Source organism: Lagopus leucura, unplaced genomic scaffold, assembly GCF_019238085.1.
Source record: "Lagopus leucura isolate 7727_CA_CO unplaced genomic scaffold, USGS_WTPT01 Super-Scaffold_100014, whole genome shotgun sequence".
Taxonomy (NCBI): domain Eukaryota; kingdom Metazoa; phylum Chordata; class Aves; order Galliformes; family Phasianidae; genus Lagopus; species Lagopus leucura.
Window position 1 is genome coordinate 16,015,926 of NW_024962268.1, and position 26,056 is coordinate 16,041,981.

Here is a 26,056-nt window from a genome sequence, read left to right on the forward strand (position 1 = left end):
AAATACGACTGTCAGGTGTTCGTGAGTGTCAAGCCCTTTAGTTTAAGCTTCTGTCTTTTATTTGTGTTCAAACAATTCCTGTCAGCAGTTTTAGCAATCCCTTTCAAATGCTTTTTGGATGACTTCTATCATTCCCTGCTTATCTCTTCTATTATTCTCAGAGCCACAAGGTTTTAATTTTGCATAAATTTCAGTCAGTGGTATCCAAGCCCCACTTTCTGTGCAGACATTCACATCTTACATGTGTCTGTCCCTAGAACTTCCATTTCCAAAACAGGAGATTGTAGTCATAGCTTTTTAAATAAGGTGAGGTCAGTTTTAAATTCTAAAGTAAAAATGTGTATTTGGATGCAAGAAATCAGATCCTGCATATTTAAGAACGTTTGATAAAGAGCCTACATTTTCATTTTCATTTAAGTATGAATGATGTTTCATTCATTTCCAGGGATTGTCTCTCCTTTAGAATTGCAGAATCGCTAAGGTTGGAAAGAATCTCTAAGATCACCCAGTCCAACCATCCACCTACTTCCAATATTGCCCACCAAATCCTGTCCTTAGGTATCAGATCTGCCATTTCCTTAAGTGCCTCCAGGGACGGTAACTCCACCACTTCTCTGGGCAGCTTGTTCCAATGCATGAACAGTTCTTCTGAGAAACATTTTTAATATCCAATCTTTAGTTTAGGCTACTATGAGACGCATAGCTTCTCAGTGACTGCTTCATTACAGGAGGTCAGATTAAAAAATATGCTTAGATTTTATTTTTATTTTATTTAATTATGTTCTACCTGCTTTGTCTCAAAAAAAAAGCAATGACAGTTCTCTCTTTTCTTAATACAGGCATCTCTATGTTAAGCTGAAGTTACATTGTTCCCTAGATTATAATATATATTCCATGACAGTGTAAAAGACATGGAAAAAAATAATCAAAGTTATTTTTGATGTAAAAGATTGAATAAAAGCAAGTAGAATTTATATTAGTGAAGTGTTCGTGAACAGCAAGGTGATGCTATATGCTTGCAATAAATTTTCCTTAATGCAGTTCTTCACTGTACTGTCCTCAGAACCTTAACCCTTTATAAGGACTCTGTAAAAGGTAGGAGAGGTATTCCTATTACTCAGTGTAGACAATTGTTTTGAATTGTGTCACTTTCAAGTAAAGATATTGTTTTCATAAGATCCGTAAATAGTAAGCTGATTTTTCTGATATTTTTATTACCTTATATTTCACTAATTACAACTCAGATACTTTCAGCAACAAAATGATGTTTAAATTTGAATGGAGAGAAACAGAACAATTCATCCAACTTCAATCAATTTTTGAGAGTGGTTGGCATTAATCACTCTCTTAGAAGTGTTTATTTTTCCCACTAACTACAAAGTGAGCTGAGGAGATGAATTTAGAATAGATGGCAAACTTCTAGACTGACAAAAGTTAGGCAAATTTCTCCTTCCCTTTATATAACTTGCCTGCTCAATATTTCACTACATTTGCCTCAAATTGTCTTTGTAATATCTAGCTGAGATCAGCAGAATTCTTTATGGTAATGGGAAAAATGTTCTCACTAAATGATTTAACAAATAAAATGATGAGAAAAGCTGGTAGGATAATATGCAAATAATTAGAATTAGAGTGTTCCTTTCTGAGGGGAATACCACTGCTATCAATTGTATGACTCTCCTTTCTTGTTTTCCTTCTCTTGGCATTTGTAAACTTCATATTCTCTGCTGTATGATGTATCTGCTTCTACAGACAGAATGGAGAATGTTCCTTACCCAAGTGTAGAGAATAGCTGGGTAAGGGAGATTGGTCACTGTAGGCAAGAAGGTGGACCCAAACCCTGTGGATAAGGAGGAACTAGTACCCAATATGTGTGCTGCAATGAGTAAAGTAATGTGCAAACCATTGCCATTTCCTCCTCTGCCTTGGCTTATAGATCTCAAACATCTGCTTGTGATTTTCCTATATGCTGGCAGACCTATGTCAGGTATCTGTGCAGATTCAGTCTGTGCAGATTGTGAACAGCTGTTTTTTAAGTCCTTTGACTACAGGCTGTCACAATTTCAGCACTTGGGAGTAATGAATTCCTCTACTAATACACAGAAGTTCCACATATAGTTTTGGAATAGGTGGTTCTGTAATTTAGGCTCTGAATCTTTTGCAAGATGCTTTCATCTTTCCACTCGTCACAAACAAAAGAGGTATCTATGTCAGGCTCACAAAGTCAACCAGCAAGAATATGGATCTGTTATTTAGAACCACAATACCTAAGCTTACCATTAGCAACACATGATCAGAAGTCATTACTTAGGCTCCTAAATAAATAAGATGTTCCTGAGAATATTTTTGCTTCTGATCATTTTAAGAGGTTTTACGGCCTTTAAGGAGATTTCTGTCCTTTCTTCAAAGAAATAATGTTTTGTTTACATCTGTAAATATCAGAAATACTAGAAGGTCTGTAAAATAAGAAACTTCCATATTTCCTTGTGGAAAAAAAAAAAAAAAAAAAGTTTTATACCTCTCAAATAATGGCAGTTTTTTCTAAATCCAAAATGCTATTATAACACTTCAGGACTGTGAGGGACAAAGGTGACAGTTATCAGTAGGCAAATGAATGCTTTATGAGTTATGTCTCACCATTAACTCTTTCACGTTTGCTTCAAAGTTCATTCTGATTGAGTGATCCTCTAGTTTTATTGAAGTGCATTCTCTTATCTGGTATGGAATTTTCTTTTAGAAGTTATTAGAGTGAATTCAAAGTTGTCGATGTCCAGGACTATGTAGGTCCCAAGAATTCTACCCATACATAACCATAAGCCTTAAGAGAAAACTAAATTGGAGACATAATGTGTCCTGTGTGGATCCACCGAGAATCCATCACAGATTTTGGAGACTAGTGATGCTGAGAGCAGAACAGTATCATGTTATGGAAATGCTTTAGGTTTTGTTTTATCACAGAGAAATTTTCTAGTCCACTGTACACATATCTCCTGTATTGGCCTCATTAGGACTCTGTCATTTCCTGTTGTTTATCAAGACATAAGATCTCTGTTATGAGAGTGTTGTTGCTGTTGCAGTTGCTTTTTAAAGTAAATTTCTTAAAAAAGCTTTTTAAAGAAACTAATATTGAGCAACACTGTAGGAACTCCTGCTATCTTTGTTTGACATTTCTTGTCAATTCAAATTCTTATCCAGTGTTAAAGATTCAAGCACAATCACACACACAATTTGGGGGGGGGGGGGGGGGGGTGGAAGTTCAAGTTTCTTTATTCTTTGCAATGAAAGTCAGTAATGCCTCAAAGAAAAATTAAAAAAGAGAGAGAGAGATAGACATCTGTCTGATTGGCTTTAAAAGCTGATGTATCACGAAAAGTTTTGGAGGGATGAGAGGGGACGGAAGAGGAAGATTCAGATTTCATATTCTGACAAATACAAGGCTTTTTCAGTTCACCTGTAAAAGGTTTAAAAATTTTAGTAACTCTTTAGAGGTGGCCAGGTGATAGCAGAAATTTTTCAGCAGATCCTGAGGGAATGATGTTACCCATCAACTATATACACTTTTGCAGGTTTTGCATTCTAGATTACTCACCAGAACCACCCTTGGATATTTTATCATGACCATAAAGTTACTTGAAGATATGTTGTATTTCTCGCAGTTTACTGACATCTACTGTTAAGTACTAACATCAAATTACTTAAGTCAGTAGAAGACAAGTTGTTTTGCATCCCAGAAACAGTGTCCTGTCTGGACACCTTATATCCTTAAGTGCTCATGTGCTCATCTTTATTGACATGGGGAGTCACAGGCTTCATTCACTATTCACATGCTCAAATATTTGTGAATAATCCTGTGTTATCTGGTTAGATATTTATCTAAACCAGGAACTGATTGTATCCAAACTTTAACCCACTGCTTTGGTATTATGAAATGCCAGTTTGCTTCAAAATGTGAATACATTCAAATTTAAAGAAATGTTTTTTTTTAAAATCTGTTTCAGATCATTCTAGATGGAACCGCAGGCAGCCTGTAGTCTGCTCATGAAATGTACCACAGTTTACAGCAGACTACTGAGGACTCAACTTCTCAACATGCTGGAGATGCATCAGGACCTGGAAGAAGGAAATCAGAAGAATTTTGTTTTATGACTTCTAAGCAAAGATTAATTTTATAAACAGTTTATGTTCAATACATTGGGAAGGAACTTGAGACGCAAGTTGAGGGTTCCAGTCAGCTTGCTTTGCACTGAGATAACATGATGGCTTCCAGTGTTCAAGAACTGTTAAAAGAGATTCAGATTTTAAAATTAAATATACTTAGATGCATTATTAAAGTAAGGACTTTTATAGGGAATCCTGTTTGTAAGTACATGCAAGCAGAATGGTCAGTGGCAGTTCAACATGACAAAGGCCTACAGAAATCGAATTTTGTTGTTGTTTTTTGTTTCTAATATGTGGAGTAGTCACCAGAAAGTTTTGTTAAAGGGCAAAGAACTAGGTTCTGCTCTTACATCCATACAACTACATCATGAAGAACTGTAAGCAGAAGTTCCAAGGGATGTCTGAGCATTGCAATCTAAAAGTGAATCTGTTTGCACTTACAAACATTTTCTTGCTTGCACAGAACAAGCACTTGCACTCTTAACTGCCTGTTAGATACATAAAAATAAATAGACATAGACATTATAAGTAGAGATCTGCATATAATCTATCTTACATTTTTGAGATTGTCTAAGATTGTTTCTGCTTTCCTACTAGCCACAGTTATCCCTAAACAGCATGAGATTAATACATTAGTCAAATATGTGCAATAATCCAAACGGCACTAACAACTCAAACACTCCTTGTAGAGGTGATTCCACAACTAGCTCACTACCTAGCCAATCTCATGGTAAACTGGAAGGTCAGTTCTCCAAATGCCACCTGTGAATTAAGACTTTCCAGACCCTTCACAAGCCCATGCACTGCACAGGCACCATTTAATGCTCTGTGCTTTCTATTCTTTCTGTTAACAGGTACAGAAAGTGTATGTCTGTGGTCACTCTGCTACAGACTTCTTTTGCCTTGTATATTGTTGGCTACAAAACATTAATTCCTGATCATTCTCAGAGGTGGAAAAAAAAAGAAAAAAAAAAGGTCTGAAGTATCTTAAGTCCTTTTAATTAAGAAAGTTGTTAATGTTTATCAGCCTTAAAAGCTGCATCATACCTGAAGAGTCAAGTTACAATTTAGTCTCCCATCTGAACATATGTATGAAGTTGGAAGAATTCCAGCTTCTTTCTAAATTCTCAAGATTAGAGCCCAGGTGAAGCTGAACTGGCATCTGGATTACTTGAATCTTACACAGCCTGCCAAAATTAGCACTTCTCTGACTTCTGGATGAGAGCAAGTTTAAATGGAACTGGATTTTTGCCTTTGCAATGGAGCATCTGTTTCTAGAAGAACTGGAATGGTTTTTCACCCTTCAGTTTGCTGATAACGAAAATTTCTTTCTAGAACAGCTGTACACTGCGTCCTTCTGTGACAGCCTTGCTCCTGAGCACTACGGCATTTCCACTACTGACCTTCATATTTCATTGCTGTAACTCAGGAACAAAGCTCCATGTTACAAAAACTTCTCCAGTTGTTAAAAAACAGCAATCTTATGTATTTAGCAACAGGTCATGGGGAGAACTTTGCCCTGAAGCTCAACTGGTTGTGCACTGAATGTAGAGTTTGATTTCAAAGTCTGCCCCGGTAATCAAAGCCATCCATACAACTGATTTTAAGCATCAGAGTGTCATCATAAAGTCCCACAACTTCTAAATTCTACCGCAGTATATGCACCAGAATTTTTACAGAGGACTTCAAAACTTTGTAATGTACTGCCATAGTGAAAGTTGCAAAGCTTATGATCGTTCACAAATAATAAAAAAAACCTCTCTGAGCTGCCTTTTCCCAAGACTGTATTATACATTCACACACCAGTATACACACATTTGCTCAAACACACACACACTTAAAAATGAAGCTACACTTCCTACAAGCTGTGGAGGTAAAGAGATGTTTGAATACTCTGAGGAATGTGGAGAGCGTGGTAGTAGAAGACAAATAAATACATATATGTGCAGACATGTATGAGGTAAGAAGTTTCACTCTTGTGATCCTAATCCATTATTTATTTTATTTAGTCTCATTGCACTAAATTTTTGTGTTTCTTAAGACTAAAGGTATGCTGGTATGTAATGTATTAACTTGGTTTTGAAAATGTAACATTTGTCATTTTATGACAGCAGGAGTAACCGTTTCTATGTCCAAACAATAAACAGATTTTCTTAAGCTTTTATTTCTATCCATTTGTCTTACTGCGTGTGAAAGTTAGTGCTTCCTACAAACTGTTCCTTCCATAGCACTTCCAGCCTGTTTTCCTAAGAAAAAAAAAAGATTCAAATAATCATGTACCTCATCCATCTCTCTGTCAGAACCACTTCGAGCCAAATGTTGAATTTGGAAGAATTGGTTGAGAGGTGTGATATCTGTTTTTCATGAAAATTCGCGTTTGTTGGGTGACAAAAATCAGATACAGGTATGCTTTGAAGAAACTGCTTCTCAATAAGTTTGTTATATTCTGTGGTCCTGGATGTTGCATTCCTGGCTCTGAAGAGGGAGGGAAGAGAGTAAAACCATGGAAGGGTGGAATGTGGTTCCTTGTGGTTCCCTATGCCTTGGTAAGTGGCATAGGGCCCTTTCACGTGGCACAAATCTCCATGAAGTTAGAGATCACAAATTTTGCTGTTCATGGAGCAACTTCTGTGCTTTTTCAGATGAAAAGTATTCTAAATTCATTTATTTAAAGAACATACATTCTAGATGCAAAATTTCTGACAAATCTCAGTGATTAATTTGTATATATAGAGGATGCAGAGCTTGAAATTCTTAGGAATTAGTAGAGGAATAATTATCACAAGGAGGGAAAATTAAAAATTCCTAATAAAAGGATACGGATGCAGATACCTGCCATTAAGATTATGACTTGTTGGAAAAATTTACTTGGACAGGATAGCGTTAATGACTTATTCCACACTCTTAAAAAAAAAAAAAAAAAAAAAGGAAAAAAAAATCCGTAATGTCAAATCTCCTTGCATTTTATCTTTTCCTTAATTTCAGCACCCTTTTTTTTCTTTAATGTCATCATCTTTAGTTACCTCTTAATTACTGCTGACAAACTAAGAGTCTAGTAATGTTTCTATTGGATGACTAAATGTATGAATGATTTAATGAATGAATGAATACAGGGAAAACCTTTAGCACATCTGATACTGCTTTTAATGTTACCGAGTCTGCACAAAAGAGACAAGGAGGGAGGAGCGTCCTCTTTTTTTCTCTACATGGATTTTATAAGACTTAATACTAGAGACTGCTTCCATGGGCTGGTTGCTCCCCACCAGCTCAGGCTGCCTAGGGCCCATCCAACTGGCCTTGAACACCTCCAGACATCGAGCACCCATAGCACTTTGGGCAGCACTGCCCTCCGAATGAAGAATTTCCTTCTAACATCTAACCTAAACTTCCCCCTTGTCCTGTCACTAGCTACCCATGTAGAAGGTCAGTCTCTCCTTTTTAAAAACAGTATTTATTGAATGTTCTGCAAGTAGGCCTATTTACAAAGTAATGTTGCACAAAGCAGTGTATGTGCTGTGGGAAGTTTAAACTTTTTTTCTATGGTTCTGCCTGAGACTTCCTCTTGGGAGTCACGGATGAATCACTTCATTTTCTGTGCCTCAGCTCTTCTTCCAGGAGGTTTAGATCTTAAGACATTTTGAATTTACAATTTAAAACACATGTTCTGATAATGTATGCACCTATGATATTTGCTGTAGGCCTCAATCCAAAAGACCTTATCATGATAGCGGTACGGCCACAGACTAAAATAGTGCTCTGCATTCAAGCCTGACATAGCGACTGAAGCTGATTTGTACACAATGATCAAAGCAGTTCAATATAAATAGGTACTGTGAGAAGCACAGAATCCTGGAAGAGTAGTTAAATGAGCTATAAGATAGGTATCTTGCAGGACTGAGCTACAACATTTCAAAATCTCGTATTGCCACATGTTCTACCACTTTGTATGATCCAAAAATTAATGGTTATACAGAATGAGGCATTTTCTGGAGATTAGTTATGTTTAATTACTCTCCTGATAAGCTGGTTTGTGGTAGTGTCTTTCAAGGCTAAGCTAATCAGTAGACAGAAAATGCTTCTGCCTGTCAGTACAGACCAGATTTTGTACTGCTGCAGGATAGCGGGGAGCAGCCGAATGCCTTCAGCCATCTCATTTCCTAAGGCTCCCAGTTAAAAGTCCCTTAGAAGAGTGCTGCATTCACAGGTAAACAGCTGCTGCTGCTTCCCTAGGGCAAGCACAGGCACAGGACAAGAAGTTGGGTAAGCGCGTAAGCAAAGCATTTGGTGTAGATGTACTGCGAGTGCGAAACAGAATTCTTGATAGGACAGATATTCATAATGGTAGGGAAAAAAAGAAAAAAAAAAAGCAAACCCAAACGCCAGCACTTCCAGGTGGCTCTCAATATGAGAAACCAGCTGCGCATCGATGACGTTCCTGCTGGGCTCGCAAAGCACGCTCACCCGCGTCACGAATAAAAGGCGCGGCTTCTCCAACAACTCGTTTCTCACCCGATCCTCACAGGACGCCGTGTTAAGCACTCCTCAACAAAGGGCTTATACTGGTTTTTCCAACTTTCCAAGTCCTCCCCTCCTGACTGTCAGGAGCCACGAAGTCAGCCTCACTCGCCAAGGTCAGCCCCGGGACGCCCAAATCCTGGCTAAGCACCGAGCGCGCACGACCTAAAAGAGGACGCTAACAGCTTTATTTTACTTTATTTTACTTAATTTTGTTCTGCGAGCACAAAAAAAGGGGCTGCGTAGAAGGCCGCGCGGGGTGCAGCAGGGGCAGCCACGCGGATCGGCTCACCCCGCGCTCCCGCGCGCATCCCGCACCGCAGCCGACGTGCCCCGAGCTGCGTCCCGCCCACCAAAGACAGGGACGCGGGAGACGCAGCCGTCCGCCCAGCGCATGCGCAGCCCGCGCCCCAAGGCTCGGACGGGAAACCACTCGCCCCACGCTCGCCCCCACCCCTCCTTTGATCAGCAAGAGCGCACGCGCGCCGTGCGGGGGACCCAGCCCAGGAGCAGCGCCCCGCCCCGCCCCGCGTTTCCTGATTGGCGGAGGTTGTGGCTGCGCGCGCGCGGCGGACGGGGGGCGTGGCGGGGCGGACGCGCCATGTGTGCCGCTCTCTGCACGGGCGCGGGGGCCGCCTTAGAGCCGGGGTGGGAGCCGCCGGGCAGCACTGCGCCCTCGCGCCTCCGGTGTTGAGAAGAAGCGGGGCGAGGTCGGACCATGTCCGTCCCGCGGCGCTACCTTTGCCTCGCCGGCCGGGCGGCGGGAGTCACCTCCGCCCCGATAGGGCTGCCGCTGCTCGGGGGAGCCCGTCGGCGTCTCCTCGCCTCCCCCGGGCCGAGCGCGGCCGGGACCGGGCCATGGTGGCCGCGGCGACGAAACTGCGGGGGTCCGGGGGCAGCGGGTGGCGGATTCCGGCCGGAGCGCGTGGCGGTGGTGGTGAAGACGACGCGCTACGAGTTCGAGCAGCAGCGGTACCGCTACGCGGGGCTGTGCGAGGAGGACCTGAAGCAGCTGGTGAGCGGGGCCGGGAGCCGCCGTCGGGCCGGGAGAGCGGCGCGGCCTCGGGCCGGGGCTGTTATCGGGGGCCGGGGGTGCCCGGGTTTGTGCCGGGCTGTTCGAGATCAGAGAACCCCGCTCTTGTTTTCCCTTGCGGCGCGCAGCGAGAAGGCTGCATGTGCGGAGGTGCAGGCGGAGGGAAGCGCTGCGTTGCGAAAATCCCTCCGACACCTGGAGAGGACTTGGTCGCGTTCCCTCCCACTCTTTTAGCTCTGCTTTGCTTCCTCGATTTGTCTTTCGTTACCTAAGAACTCCAGCCAAACAGTCGGATCTCCCGTGCGCACCTGTCTGTCCTGCTGCTGCTGCTTTTGGAGATGCCTTTTTCTTCGTTCTTCATGGGATCGGTGCAAAGGCAGGTGGTTGGTGGGGAAGGCACGCCAAGGGCAGCACCTTCCTGCTGTGTCCATCGTCGCTCCAAACCGTTGCTTTGGACTTGCAGTCTTGGCTGGGCTGAAACTTGCAGAGGGGTTTCATTTTTGTAGGAGGGACAGGTGATGTGTTTGTGTTGCCTTCAGAAGTACAGTATCGGAAGAAAGAGAGCTCTTGCCATTTTTCAACGTTTTCCTTTTTAACCATTTTTCTGGGTATTCAGGCAGCTGTCCACCTCCTGTGGAATTCTGGTCTGTGCATACTGCGTGTTGCGTAAATCTCTTTACGTGATCAAACTTCACGTGGTGCCACAAGGAACCACCTGCCCGCATTCATACTGTCACTGCATGCAGGTCAGTGCTGCTGAGTGTCTCCCTGTTCCACCAGAGCTGCAGAGAAGCGGCATCTCACCCAGCTCACATCAAGACTGCTCCTCTGTTGGCGTGCAGTTAAGCTTCTCTCAAGGGAACTTTTATTGCTGAGAAGTATAGAGAATCAGCTTAGTTCCTCAGCGTGCAGCTGAACCCAGGAGGAACAAAACTGCTTGTTTCACCTTTCCCTAACTGCTTTTGTGCAGGTAAGACCAAGACCTGGGGATCAATAGCCTGTGTCAGCTGAAGATCTCTTAAAGAAAAGTAACCCCAAATGCACAGTGCTTTATTGCAGTAGTTGCACAAAAATCTTCAGTGTACTTTTGGAGAAAATCTCAGGAATACTAATTCTCCAGACTGTGAACAGTGCCTTTTTACATCTGGCTTCCCCCTTAGAATACCTCCACGTGAGGAATTGCAGCAACAGAACTCATTATCTCTATGTAGCCAAAGTCTAACTTGCCCAAATACGTGTCCGTCAGTATTTATTTAGGCTTTCTGCAAAAATGCCTCTATTTACTGTCTGCTGGGAATCAGGTCTCGTATTCTTTTCCTTGATTTCTGGACTAGCAGTAGACTCAGCAAATGCATTAGATGAGGATTCAGGAGAGTCTTAGCAGCTCTCCTGTGAATCTGCAAAATGTTTTTCCTGCTATGGATAGTCTTGGAACTTGGTGCTTTTTTGTTCTGAATTAGTCATGCTGCTTCCTGCATCTCCTTCTGGTGTAGGCTGCAGGAGCTGGTCCCCGGGCTGCTGGTCTCTGAGAAGCAGAAGCCAGACCCGTGGACAGGGTGTCCCACTGGGGGTATGCAGGTTTGGGGTTTGGTTCATCATGAAGGCCATGCCCTAATGCAGATGTGAGTAGTGCAGAAGCTCAGTCATGTGGAGAGTTGAGACAGGGAGCAGAGTGGGCATCTGGGCTGGCCTGAAAGCCTGTGGGCAATGAGATGATGGCAAAAAGCATGAATGTATGTAGGAAGCACTTGTTACAGGCCTAAGCAGTTGTGCTTGATTGCTGCAGCAAGAAAGCAGGCCCAAATTTAGGTGTTGCACTTGGTGTGTTTTTGCATGAAGACAGAAAAAACAGTGAATCACCTAATGCAGAAGAGACACTTGTGCATGCCTTTGAGCTTCAAATTAAATAGATTACACAAACAATTAAATTGTTCTGTATTCAAGGAGGCTCTAAATCATTGATGTATTTTAATATACATGAAAAAATGTAGATCAGTTTGCATCATATACATGATATGCTATATAAATTATAACATACACTGAATAGCATGCTACCTTGGTATAGAAGCTGGTTTGCCAACACTTGTAATGGGAAATGCAAGCACCTGGGAGCTGTGGCCCATTTTGTGGGTGCACCAAGTGAGTTGTACTGCACAGGCAGTGTTAAAGGTTGCAGAGTCGAAGTGGCAAGTTCAGAATTCCTTAATTCTTTCTTGCTGCGAACAGAGAGAGGTGAAGAAATAGTCCAGCCAGCAGAAAAATAGAACAGATGGGGGAGACATGCATAGAGAGTAAACACTGAAAGTATTTAGGAGATCTCTGAAAGATTAAATCTTTCACTGCGTCTCTGCATGTACATCATGCAAGAGGTTGTGTTCCTATATCCCGTGGCAGATGCTCTGCGCACTGAAAAATGAGTCTGTTGAGAACTGTGCCTGTTCATGTCTGACTTGTCATTCACATCCTATTTCTGAATGGTTCTGGAAAGGATAGTTAAGTGCTGTGAATGCCACTATGCAGGAGAGGATTTCAGAGTCTTTAAAAGCTTAGAAAGGAAGTCAAATGCATGTAAAAGATGATGAAAAATAAAATAAAAAATATCTTCTGATACCTTGGAAGAAAAATGCCCTTAAGTAATCCAGCACTTTCTACATTAGCAAGATTTGCGCGTCATGTCACACAGGAGATGTTTTGTTTGCTCTCATGAGATCTGAAGAGACTTTTGTATTTCTGACACTTGCACGTATTGGCTGGAAGTTCTGTAAAAGTCCTGATCATTTTGCAAGCCCCTACACGTAGTTTGCTTATGTCTTGCTCCAATTTATAGGAGGGAGATAAGGTTCTTTTAATATCTGTATACCCAGCGTGAGATTAAGAAACAATGGTTCATGTGTTAGTCCAACCAGTTTATTACAAATCCTAATCAGGAAGACAGGGAAGGGAAGTAGAGCGACAGAAAAGATAGGAAAGAAGCAAGAATTACAGCGCTCTGAATTTCCTCTGCTTGATGTCTAAAGGTTGATGGTTACTATAACGACTGATCCAGTCAGCTAATAGTGAAGGCTGCTATTGCTGCTAGAATTTCAGTGCCGCTTTGGAACCTTTATTTTCTTCCCAAAAAACTTTTCGGCAGGCAAGCATTGCTGTCTTCCTTACATAAAATTGAGAACTCTCAGTTCCAGTACTAGATAACTTCCTCAGCCCTATTTATTTATTTTTTTCAGTTTTACAAAGCGGTTGACACATAACTGCTGACTTGTCTGTCACTTCTGGAAGGTATCTAGGGAAGATAAACAAAATTAGCTGTCCAAACACACATCAGATTCAGTTTAACTACTTTTGAAAATGTCGTCCAGTGAAAAGTTACGGTTGTGTTTTTCTTGATTGGAGGAAGGTGATTTAATGCGGACCACAGTTGATGCTCTGCTGTGACTGTTTTAGGTGTCTGTCTTTGGAGTGGGGAGAGAAAGGAAAGAATTGAAATTTTGGAACATTGCAGCAAGTTGGCTGAGGTGGTCATCTCAAAAAGATGTTTATTTAGATATCTTGAAAATTGGCAGATGGGTAGAGAAGGAGTATTCTGGGTATTGCTGCCTCTGAATGAGGCACAGTTTGAGCTCAGTGTTAATATAGGACACCAAAATAATGCTAAGCAGGGCTGGTCCAGAAGGAAGTTTCCCCCAGCAGTACAAAAGCCTCAGCTGGAGCTTGTGAGTTCTTGTGCACCAAAAGGAAAATCATAGAAGTGGAGAGGATTTGGGTGCATCCCTACAGTTTAGATGCTTGCAGCACCAGCTGTTAATAATCTGTGCATTAAAGTTTCAGTGCTGCTTAGACGGTCATCTCTTAAGGAAAATGCACTATTAGCTCTCACTGGATAAGGATTTTTTTTTCTTATATTACAGAAAAACCTCATTGCTTCTTTTTCATCAAATAGCAAAAAGATTTTTTTTTTTTTTTTTTTTTTGTGACCTTACCTCTAAATTTATTTTCCTAACTACCAGAAGTTCTGGTTTCTGGGTGTCATACCACTACCCACAAGGTATTCTTAGCAACTAGACAGGCTTTTTGTTCTTTAGACTTCTGTTTGAAATCTGCTTTTCACTCAAAATGCCCTTGATCCACTAGAATTCTATTCAGAAAATGCCACTCAGATATTTTTAACACTAGGGTTTTTATAGATACAAGGCAGGGAGCACAAAGGGAAAACTAACGTGCAAACTGAAGAGTTTAACAAAGTAATGATTTTGAAATGAAATCTCAGTCTTTTTGAAAAACACAAAGCCCCCCCATGTTTTCTTTTTAGAACTTGAGACGTTCTAAAAAACAGAGTGTTAGAGTGCATATCAGCCCGTATATTGTGTGGATCCAGATGTGTGGTATATGAAGGTAGGATGAGGACTTAATTAACAACATTGAGGTGGTGCTGTGAAGCTTTTCTTTATTCAGATGAATTCAGACTAGCCATCTCTGGTTGCATGTTCTGTAATGTGAACTATTCCAGCAGATTGACTTCTAGGGAGTGCATAAAGAGGGTTTGAAAACTGGCAGAACCGTAGTTTACTGCCTCGCCTTGAGAAGAAAAAAAAAGAATACTGTGTACTGAATTTGAAGCATCATGGAGTCAAGAGATGGATTACAGTACGCCAAGGTTATATAAACTAGGACACTTTTCTCACAAAAAGTTTGAGCTGCTCTGCTGGAAGCATTGTGGTGTGTGTAACTGCGGTTCAAATCACAGTCACAGTGTTTTTTTACTTACCTTTACTTTCCAGACTTGGCATTTGTGTCTCAGTGTTCAGTAAGTTCAGTTGCTACATTACAGAATAAAATGCCTTCGAGGTTGTCATTTGGTCTTGTGAAGAGTCTGGAAATGACTGAAACAAATGACTGGAACGTTGTTTCTTCTTCCGTAGTGTGTGTTTGTTTTTCCAGCACCTCATTCATGTATACTTAGATTGTATATAGCAAATAAACATGAATGTATGGTGTTTTGGTGTGTTTAAATTAAATGTCAACTGGCTTGTAATTTAATGCTTAATACAGCTGAGAAAGGCTTTTTTTTGAAGGGGGGGGGGAGCCTTTAAGTAGTTGTGATTTATGTCATTGTTATGTTAGTGTCTACTTGGATTGCTTGCATTGTGCTGGATTTCTGGAAGCCTGCAACTGCAGAAAGAAATTCCTGATTTGTTTATAGTTAACAACTTGTTCTGGATTAGGTTGCAAACCCACTATATGGATTCCTCAGTTGTGGTTAAAGTAACAGTGCTTTAATGTGGTAAATGAAGAACTAGTAAGCAGTTTGTGGTATTTCTATTTTTGTTCACCTGCAGATAAAATTCTCACCCTCAGAGCAGCATTTCTTTAAAGCTTTGGGAAAGTGATTTTGCCTGGTTAATTTACCAGGTGAAGAAATAGTCTGTCATCTGCCAGAGAAGTAATGGAACGCAAAATGCTTCATCACTGTCACTCTATGGCAGATACAAAGGCAGCATTTGGAAGGCTGCACTTACAAAAGTGAGGGGTCTATACTGCTGGGAGAAAAGGTTTGGGAGGTGTAAACAAAATGCTTCCTTGCTACTGCAGCCCACTAAGGTACAGCATGGGAAATTACATACAGAACTAATAGAAACACAGCATGCATAAAGGCCAGACGCTGGGAACAGTTTGTGTAGTTACACATGTCCCAGACTTGGACAAGAAAGAAGGAACTGGGCTTAATGCCTGCAGCCTGCAACTCAGTGGTACTTTGAAATGGAAAACTCAGTTCATGTTTAAAGCTTTGTCGGGAACTTAAACCTTGAGCCCGGGTCTTGTGGATTCTCAGCAGGGCTTCATTTTGGACAACTATGTGTTTCTTTGCTACTTCAGCTAAGGGAAATGGTCATTACTAAAGTCATTCTGTAAGCAAGAGGTTGAGTTGGTGAATTGCACTTTTAAATTAAGTCAGTGTGTTGTAAATTCATCCAGGACCTCAGTATCTCAGTCAAATTGGTGGCTTTGCTTCAGAGAGGGCTTCAGGACTCTTGTTAGGTCAGTCTGCTTGGTCTGAGTGACCCCGGATGGGTTCATGCTCTCATATTGCAGGCATGACTCTGCTGAAGCCTGTCATATTGCTATCAAAAGCTTCAGCCATAGCCTAATCAAACAAAACATCCATTCAGTGAACCTGGTCTTCTTCAATGAAGATGTAAATTGGACTCATTTTTTTTCTGAATTTGGTGACTACACAATCTTCTTCTTTTTCTCTAACAAAAGCATAGAGGGTCAGCTTGGATAAATTTGGCATTTGTAGTGCAGAAGCAAGTAGGAGAACATGCTTCAGCTTTAACAAATTTGAAAAGGCTGAGGCCTGGTGAATCCCATGAAGGCAGGATCATTGGTAAAATAAATACAGCAGCTGAAACTTGTGAGTGGTCACTGTTTGTTGTCTGGGTAATTGGTCTTCATCTAACAGAAGCTGAAGGTAGGCATGATCTGACACCGTGATGGCTGTTGTCATCCTCAGACCCAAACACCTACTGTATGAAAGCAGAGAGCTGAAGCCCCTGTTGGTTCCAGCCAAGGTTGAAGAAGCCCCAGAGATTTAGAGCTGTGTCTTGAGCAGACCCTTTTTTTTTGTGGCATGATCCCAAAGTCTAAGGAATGGACATTTCTACTAGGCGGGTTCTACCACAAATAAGTGCTCAGTCTTTGTCTTCTTGTTTTTTGCCCATTGTTCTCTAAAGTCTGGAAACTGAGCTGTCGTTCATTCCCTCTATCTACAAATATAGTAGAACTTCCTATAGTAGAAAATAGGAAAGCTTAAATATGTTGTCAGACTTTTACATACAGGTGAGGAGAAATGGGTAAGCTCCATGTCTTCCTTACTGCTGAGGAAAATGAATTTGTTTTTAATACAACACATTAATTTGTCTAGTATTTAACATAAGAGCATAGGAAGATGATTTGCGTGCAATTTTAGACTCAGACTTTGGTCTCTAAGCAGATTTTGGGTCAGTGTTCCTTACTGGTCAAGGGAACTAAGAAGTGTGTACTGCCTGAAGTGCATGCTACATTCAAAGCTGTTTCTAGGTCTGGAAAAAGAAGGGACAATTTTCCATAGTGTCATCAAAATCAATTGTTTCTTTTTAAAGCAAGAGTGCTATCTGTCTTGGGAGATCATACTAATCTAGAGAAAATTTTTGAGAATACAAGGCTTTTAATAATGCTGTGCTTTGCTTAGAAATAGTTGTTAGACTTTATCTATAGTGATTATAACACCTTTATCTTAAAGCTAAAATTAAAGCTTGTGTGTTCAGCTGCTGCATTCTCAATCTGTTTGGTGATTCTTTCTACAGAAGTTGGATAGGTAGGAAACTAGTAATCTGTTCTTTTGCTTCTTGTGTGTGAGGGGGGAGGTTTGTTGTGGAATTCTGTGCGATTGTTCCTAGTTTGACTCCTAAAGGGTCTTAAAATGAGCAGAGGTCGCTAAGGCATTGCCTCCATCCTGCTGCAGTAGCAACTCAAGACTTTGTCAGTGTTGCAAATTCTGAATAAGCCTTAGAGTATAAATAGGTACATTATGTGCATCTGAAAAGCTACTGTTAATCTTAAGGTTTTAGGATAAAATGTAGAAGATGATCAGTTCATGGCTTTGCACTGGACAGCATTCACGTTTACTTTTCTACAATCCTCACGGTTAGGTTAGGAAACATCAGTAAAACTTTAGCCTTTCTTTTCCCCCTTCCGTATTGCAAGGATAGTAACTCACATACACAGAAGCAGGATTCTAAAAAACGTGTGGACAGCAGCAGGAATCCTGGTGCTGCCAGCTGTGTGGCACTTGGCCTGTCAGTGCAGTGCTGTCGCATGGGGCCTGTGAGGCCCTGGGACAGTGGCTGTGCAGCTCAGGCCCCATGGGGTCAGGCTGAAGGCTGGAGAAGGAAGGCAGCCTCCAGCAACTGTCTCCTGTCTAAATGGCTGTTAAAGGTGCTCTATGAAAAATCAGCCTTTCTTTAAAAATGATCAAGCAGGAGGTTGTGTTGTGGTGTTACACTATCAGACAGCTCAGCACAGGGCCACTTGTTCAGGATGTAAAACAGGATGAGGGAGGTAAAAGTGCTTGAATTCCTGGTTAAGATGAAGACAGTTCACCACGCAAAGCAGAAGCCTTGTACGCAGAAGCAAAGCACAGTGAGGAATAATTTATTGGCTGTTCCTCATCAGCAATCAGGTGCCAGGACAGCAGGGCTAAGCACATGTAGTGGTGTGTCAGGAAGACAAAGACCATCTCTCCAATACCTGACCTTCCTTCTTCTTTATCCAAACATTTATTGTTCAATGTGATGCCGTGACCTCTTGGTTCAGGTCAGCTATCTTGGTTCTGACCCTTCCAGCTCCTTGTGCACACCCAGCCCCTCACCAGCAGGGGAGAAGCTGAAACCCCTCTGGCACTGTGTAAGCGCTGTTCACCAACAGCTGACATATTGAAGTGTGATCAATTGTATACTCATCTCAAATCCAATGCAAGGCACCATGTGTCTAGAAAGAAAATTTTAGGTAGAGTAGCTACCTAACATCAATAATCATGCAGAGATTCATTTCTTGCTCATTGTTCTGAGGCAGAAGCTTTCTTGGACTAAGCTGAAAGATCATTTGCTGGCAAATCTGGCAAATGAATAAGGTAAATAAAATTGGAAGATGGAGTTTGTATTTCATGTGTGGAAGTAAATAATCTGTGAAATTAGCAGTCTGAAAAACATATGCTGCAATAAGTGTCTGCTAGTCAGGCACTCATTTGGTGACTGTGCTTTATTCACAGTGTACGTTTCCAAAGGAGACGTGAATGGGAGCCCTGACCTTGTAACCCTGTAGATTTTTTGAGTGTAGCATTTATTTGCTTTCGATTTCTTTTTGGTTGTAAAACAAGGTCAGTTAGTGCTCCAGAAAGTATGATTGAAAATCCAAATTTTAGCAAATCAGACCTCTGGTGCTAAGGGGTATGTGGGTAGTAAATACATACATTTTTCTTTTTCCTTTCCACTCCAGATGGATTCTATAAGTTTGAGAACTAGCCCAGCAGTGATTAGTGCTGTATCTGTCTGCAGCATTGTTATTTTCCCCCTGCCCACATCTGGACCTCTTTGCTCCTCAGAGCGGCACCATGAGTTCTTGTGCAGAGAGTCAATTGGAATGTGTAAGCATCGTAGCTGGGGAGGAGATCCAAAGCAATTCATGGGACTTAACACCCTGCACCCCAGCAAGGTTGTGCTAACAAGCACAATGACCTGGAAGATCAGTGAAGGTGTTTTCAGGTTTCTTTGCTTATGACCAAGCACAGCTGGCAGCTGCCTACACTGGCTGTCTGTAGTGCTGTTGATGCCATCCAGGCAAAGCCTAGGAGCCCTTGCTATTGGAGAAGGCTTCCTCATCCCAGCTGTAAAACCAGCTGAGGATTTCATTTCTACTAGGTTTCAATCACTGATTCTAAACCCACTAAGCAGAATGAAGATGCAATTCCAGAACAGCCAATTCCATTCTTTTGTATAATTTTTTCAGCACTTTGTGTGTGGCTTATGGTTGGATTTCTTCATGACAATTTTTATCAAATAAAGATTGTGTTTGTCGGATGTTGAACTGCAGTTAGCTGTGATTGTCATGTTTTGCCTGTCCTTTCTCCTTTGCTGTCAAGTTCTGTGGTGTGGGAATCTATATGAAAATGGGATTAGATTCAGCTGTCTGGCACTGCTTGTTCTTGGAAGGCAGTGCAGCCTTGTATAAAAGCACAGAAATGAATAGCTGGAAATGCCTTTTCAAAGCTTCTGGCACAGACAAATTTCTCTACACAAACTCAAGGAGGATTTTTTTTCTGCTCTGCGGAGTGAGAAGGGGAAATGGTGACAGTATATCATCTTAGAATACTTCAGGTTAGATGGAAGCGTAAGAGGTGATGTTAAGAGGTGATCTAGTCTAGTGATCTAGTCTAGCCTACTGCTCCAAGCAGGATCTTTTTCATTAGCAAGGTATTTACTAGCTCCTTTCACTTAATAGCATCTTTTTTTCCTTTTCTACTTCCAAATTCAGCTTAATCTGCATACAGACGTGTGTTTGGCATACCAGCAGCAAATGAACAGACTAAATAATGAGGTGGAGAATATATATAGAGAAGCAGTGACTGAATTATTTGAATGGAAGCTCATTAAAAAAAAAAAGTATCGGATAATGAGGCAGTGGTCTTACCGGCCTGCTCATTCAGGTCTTACCTATATGAACTTATAATGTTCGCACAGTCTGAAGAGTGTCCTGAGATTATTTTAATTATTTTGCTTCCAAGAAGAATGGTGATAGAATGCAATTGCTGACTACAGTTTGTCTTGTTACTGATACAGTTTTGAAAAATTTGGTCAGTGAACCAAGGGCCAATATTGAAGGCAGTAGGTGGCTTTCCCTTAAGTTTTGCTTTGTTTTTGATGCAGGGGAAGTGCTACCTTTGTTACCATTTGGCAGTCTTCCATTTTGACTCAAATGGAAGGTTTGAAGGTTAATGCTATAAGTCTTTTGGAGATACCTGTTCTAATTAAGCATTCGTGTTGCTTTTTCTGTTGTCCTCTTATGGTTAGCATGAAGTTTAGGTAAGTAGCTAACTATTTCAGTGCTTTCATCACATGCTGGAGGAGGATATTACTAAAACTGTTTTATGTAGATTTACCCAGAATCTTAAATGCATGAATTTAGAGAAGTGTCTGCAGTGACATAGAGGTCAGTGTACCATGTTTGTTTGCATGACTGTGTGCAGCCCTGGAGGTTGATTACTGTGGCAGTGTAATTACTTTAATTGGTGAGCACAGGCTGGCTGGGATTTATACAGAGATGTAACCAAAGGGACACTTACAAAAACATGTATATTTATAATGAGATAAAGTAAGTTTTATGTAGCTTCTGTTTACATTAGTCGCTACAGTAAGTGCTCTTGATTAACTGTTCCATTTTCTGTCTTACAGCTTGCCTTGAAGGGATCTAATTACGCTGGTCTATTAGAGCGGCATCGCATTCATACAAAAAATGTGGAGCATGTTGTAGACAGTTTACGGTAAGAATACATGGATGCTGAGAATTTCAGAACTTGCAACTGTACATAGGTGTGCGAAATAAACAGAAAAGAACAGTTAAGAAAGCTTTGTATGACAAGTCTTAGTAAAAGAATATTGAGAACAGGATGATATGGATGGACGGTCATTCCTGAAACATGTGAACTAGTTCAGTTTGGTTAACTAGCACATGAAATGATTATCTTGAAAACAGATGGAAAAGATAGAAAGCATTTGTGTGGGCATAAAATGCTTCTAAGCCAAATAACAGTTTAATTAGTCCATAGCTACATGCTAGTTTTCCAGAAGGATGTGACAGTAAAAGATATAGCACACATTCTGGCTTTTTTCTGCACTTTTCAGGAGTGAGAAGATAGAAGTCCGTCTTGTTAAACGTCGAGAATATAATGAAGAGACAGTTCGATGGGCAGATGCTGTTATATCTGCAGGAGGTATGATTTTATGAAAATGAAGTATTTCATTATGTTTTCATAGATGCATTTTTCAAATAAAATTTGCAAAGTATGAAGCATCTGGAGATATTCATACCTTGAAAACAAATTCTCCAGTATCTAAAGATGTAGCAGTAGGAAATAAAAGGCAACGTGTGGCCACTTTGGATATGTTTAGTGTTGTCTTTTGTAAAATGGTGTAAATTGTTGACTTTTCTATTGCTATCTACTGAAGAGGATAAAATACCTTTCTGTGATTATGTGTAGCCCTTTACCTCACTCTATTTTTGAGAAATGTGAGGTGGAGACTAACAAACTGTCGTTTCCTTCCCTTCCCAAACTTTCTTTCTTTCACATTTAATTCCAGTGACTGACAGACGTATCTATTTGGATAGATAGAGGTATGCAATTTCTGAGCCGCTTCTGCCACTGCTTAGAGCTTTCTAAATGAACCAACAGAGCAGCTATCCTGATTGATTCCTTTTAACACTGGATTGCAGCTGGTCATTCAGTTTTGCTTTTATAAATTGCTGCAAAATCTACTGTGTGTTGCTGAGCTCTGACGTAATGTTCAAGCGTTTGTGGCAGTACCTGAACACTGCCTTGCATTTGTCTTCTTCCTGTCCATTTTGCCCTTAGTACTCAAAATAGGTTTTATGGGATGTGTTTATACCACAAACACCTCAATAATACTGCTGTAGATTTCAGTCAAATCTTCAAAGTTTAATGCTAAAATGAGGGGTTAATGTTTCCTCTGCCAGCTTGACTGTGGCAACATCCCTCATAGTTATGAGAGAAGTTGGCACATCAAAGATTTTCAGAGCTCCTATCTTGTTGTAAAGACTGATTTGGATTAGAATTGTTCTTCTGTTTGACAGGGAACTATATTAACATCTGAAGAAACAGTGGCGCTTAAAGGCTTATTCTCAATTTACCTTCTCAATTTAATGCGAGACTTTTTTCCGAACATGGATATGTGGAGCCAAATAAGATGTTTAAATTATGCCTTCTGATATGAAACTAGAGCTGTTGTTTTGATAGGAATCACTGTAAAATCTGATATTATTTTCTGGCTTCTGAGATTTTGTTTAGCATTATTTTCTAAATTATTCATCTTAGTAGGTAATAAGTATATAGAAACCTCCAACATCTCTTTTCTAACTTCTTCCAGTCACATTTGTTATCTTGAATTTTGTTGGTGGTGTTTTGCTATAAAATATTAGTAGTGTTCTGGTCCTTTTTTTGGTGTGTGTGTGTGTGTGTGTGTGTGTGTGTGTGTGTGTGTGTGTGTGTCTGTGTGTACCCCTTAGCTGATTGGCTGTAAATACAGATAGATGGTTAAGGGTGATATGTGCTACAAAACATGTGAGACTATTTGGATTAGAAGGAAAAGTGAAACTAACATCTTCTTGTTTCTCTGTAGGTGATGGTACAATGCTGTTAGCAGCCAGTAAGGTCTTTGATAAATTCAAACCAGTTATTGGAGTAAATACTGATCCTGAAAGGTAAAAACACATTTGGGGAAGCAGTGCTCCATTTAATATCAGGCATAATGTGCATCTATTTTCATGATGCATGTGGCATGCCCATGGCAGTTAGCAACATATATGTCTATTGTACTTGATTGTAGATATCAAGTTAACTTTATTATTATTATAATTTTTTTATTATATATTATAAAAAGTTTTATTATAAAAGTTTCCAGAAAGGGTTGTCCCCTCTCATCTGAGAGGACTACAGTGTATTGGATAAGCATTACTGTGTTCAGTGCTTTCATACAAATGTAGAAGTGCTTAGAGTTTGGTGACTTGTGTTACTGACAACAAGCTTGGTGCTGGAGGTTGTGGTATAGAGTACTGAACGGAAAGGAGACTTAGATAACAAAAGCAACTCAATGTGGTACCTGAACACTTACTGAAAGGGAAGCATCCTTGGAAGATGTTGCCTTCTCAACCACTTACTGGCATTTAGTTGTCCTCTATAAACTCCACCTAGCAGTAAGATTGCTTTGGGCAGGTGGATCCAGTGTATTGGTTCTGCTCAGTGGGAATAACCTTCAAATGGGTGGCAGATAAAAACTCAGAATTCACTAAGATTTAGATTTTTGCTTCTGGTATAACCAATTAAATAGTAATAATATTAATTATATTAATATAATAATATTAAAATTAATATTATAATAATATAATATTAAATATATAATAATAGTAGATAGATAAGAAAGCAGTGATAAAATATTGTAATAATCTCCATACCTTGTTTCTCTTAAACATTTTTCAAATCTGTTAACATATTTTCTACAGTATCAAGTCTAAGTAACAGGGTTCAAATAACTTGCTTCAAGTTATCAAGTATCACTCATGAAACAGTGTTTAGCTTTCTGGCTTGGATGTGCCATTCATTTGATCTTAGGCCTGTCACCTGCCTGTCTTGTATCACCAACTTGTATTAAATATTGTTCCTAACTGGCAAAGTTTTTAACTTTAAGTTCCTTGCCTAGAACTGCAGTGACAAGAACTCTTGGAATGTATACATTATTGCAGGATTGCTAGCTGAGCAGCCCATTGTTAGGAGAAATATGGAAATAAGATCCTCACCTCTTGTGTATGCTGCAGGAGGTGGAAGATGGGTGTGGTTGCTGATGTACTTTTAATACTATGGGCTTGTAAAAGTAAAAAGTCTAGCTTTGCTTTGTGTAACGAAAAGCTTTTTTTTTTTTTTTAAGGCATCAGATATTGGTATACTGTCATTTTCCAGTGCCTTTATTCTCTTTTGCTTCCAGATCGGAGGGTCACCTGTGCTTGCCTGTGAGGTATACACACTCATTTCCTGAAGCACTACAGAAGCTTTATCGTGGTGAGTTCAGGTATGATTTGCTGATTTTTGTTTTGTTTTGTTTGTGTGTTTTACAATACATTGTTTGGATAATGCTTAATAATGTGTGATCTGTAAGGAAGAAGTGATGCTTAGTAAAATTGTAATGGTTCAAATTATTAATTCTGTGTAAATGTTTACTGTATTGAAAAACGTGTGGTTCAGAATGGTGCTGGACTGTAAAGGATAAAGTTGGCTGCTGGTTCCCAGAAAAAAAGGCATTTGGTATGACCTTCACCAATTGATTTTCTTTTCTGACTTAGCAAATGACGGATGTGTTTGCTTAATATATTTCAACACTTAGGAGCATTCTACAGTGTACAGTGTACAATTTTACATAGTACAGTGCCTGGTGATGCTAATAGAAGCTGATGAAGCCTACATGGTTAGGAAGTGGTCAGTTTGATGTAGATGGTTTTGCTGATTAAGGTACAGTGACTTAAATTTTGTTACTCGAGTAGTCTTAGGGAAAGCTTTTCTTTATCATAAAGGTTGCTCGATGCTTTCAAAACTATATATTCTCAAAATAATTAAACTCACTTGAACTAAGGAGGAAGCAATTTGAATTTTAAAGGACAAACTAGGGTACAGTTTTTCACAGTCTCCTATTTAAAACAAAAGACATGGTTCTGTGGTGTCCTGGTTTTATGATTTTTGATTGGTGTTCCACATCAAAGCATCACTCAGTGCACTGTCAATTGCCGGACTGCCCTCTTTGCTCCCTACCCGTCTTGCCTACAGCATTAGAGTAAGGGCTTCAGTTTTGGAAACTCTTTATTTGATTTATTAGTTTCAATTCCAATCCTACTGTATTATATTATCTCACATTCCACTGTTATATTTAGAAAACAAAGGTTTTTTTTCCTCTTAGGTTGTTGCCACTGTTTTCCCTGTTAGGCCCATCTCCCTACCTTTTTTTTTTTCCTTCCCTCCCTCTGCTTCCTTTTCCAGGGTGTGGGTCTGTGGGTCCCTTCACTCCCTTATCACTGAACTAGACTGAACCAGGCTACACTGTGACGTGTGGTGTGTTAACATTCCAGAAATAATTCTGTGATGGCAAGCAATCAAACAGAAGCAAGTCATTCACATTATAATATATTGCAGTTGTTTTTTGTTGTACTTTTAGAATACTTAATTTGTAGCTTGAAGCATTCTTGCATTTGTACCATGAAAAATTCTAGAATGAGGTGAATATAGCCATCAGGTTTGATTATACCTAACTAAAGGAGTTTCAGTAGTTGTTACTAAATGAAAAGATACTTTTCAAATCAAATGTCCTCAGGCTTAGAAAGCAGAAGCTTTTAACTTTCCACCTTGCTAAGTAGTTTTGTTAAAGCTGTTAAAGTCCCTTGCTACTCTAGCCACTTGTAACATTTTATTGGATGCCATCTTGAAATTTTCATTGTTTTGCTCCTGTTGTTGCTCTAACAGGACTAAAGCCTCACCAGGGCAAAACACAAAATATTTTTCTGATCATGGCTTCAGATTAAGTTTGAAAACTGATATTCCTAAGCAAGGACTTGAGTGGTTGTTCTCTGATTTATTTAAGCATAAGGAATCACAGGATCACAGAATGGCCAGGGTTGGAAGGGACCTCAAGGATCATGAATCACGAATCTGCAACCCCCCTGCCACAGGCAGGGTCACCAACCTCCCCATTTAATACTACACCAGGCTGCCCCGGGCCCCATCCAACCTGGCCTTGAACACCTCCAGGGACGGGGCATCCACAACCTCTCTGGGCAGCCTGTTCCAGCACCTCACCACTCTCTCTGTAAAGAACTTCCCCTGACATCCAGCCTCAATCTTCCCTCCCTCAACTTAAAACCATTTCCCCTTGTCCTGCTGTTATCAACCCTTTCAAAGAGTTGATTCCCCTCCTGTTTGCAGGCTCCCTTCAGGTACTGAAAGGCTGCAATGAGGTCACCCCGCAGCCTTCTTTTCTCCAGGCTGGA

At 40.5% G+C, this 26,056-nt stretch overlaps 2 protein-coding genes across 4 annotated transcripts in view; both read left to right on the forward strand.

Moving 5' to 3' along the window:
• RANBP3L (RAN binding protein 3 like) overlaps nucleotides 1-6,286 on the forward strand; it is a 39,212-nt gene extending 32,926 nt beyond the window's left edge. For both annotated transcript variants that reach the window (XM_042875530.1, XM_042875532.1), the window contains one exon: nucleotides 3,999-6,286. In XM_042875530.1, coding sequence (XP_042731464.1) covers nucleotides 3,999-4,042 — 44 coding nt within the window. In that variant the 3' untranslated portion in view covers nucleotides 4,043-6,286. The remainder of the gene's footprint in view (nucleotides 1-3,998) is intronic.
• A 3,028-nt stretch (nucleotides 6,287-9,314) lies between these two features.
• The window catches only part of NADK2 (NAD kinase 2, mitochondrial), a 30,229-nt gene continuing 13,487 nt past the window's right edge, over nucleotides 9,315-26,056 (forward strand). Inside the window, exons 1-5 of one of the 2 annotated variants that reach the window (XM_042875499.1) lie at nucleotides 9,315-9,688; nucleotides 20,689-20,777; nucleotides 21,139-21,227; nucleotides 22,651-22,732; nucleotides 24,010-24,093. In XM_042875499.1, the coding sequence (XP_042731433.1) occupies nucleotides 9,392-9,688; nucleotides 20,689-20,777; nucleotides 21,139-21,227; nucleotides 22,651-22,732; nucleotides 24,010-24,093 (641 nt within the window). In that variant the 5' untranslated portion in view covers nucleotides 9,315-9,391. The remainder of the gene's footprint in view (nucleotides 9,689-20,688; nucleotides 20,778-21,138; nucleotides 21,228-22,650; nucleotides 22,733-24,009; nucleotides 24,094-26,056) is intronic. The other variant, XM_042875500.1, reaches the window with a different exon arrangement.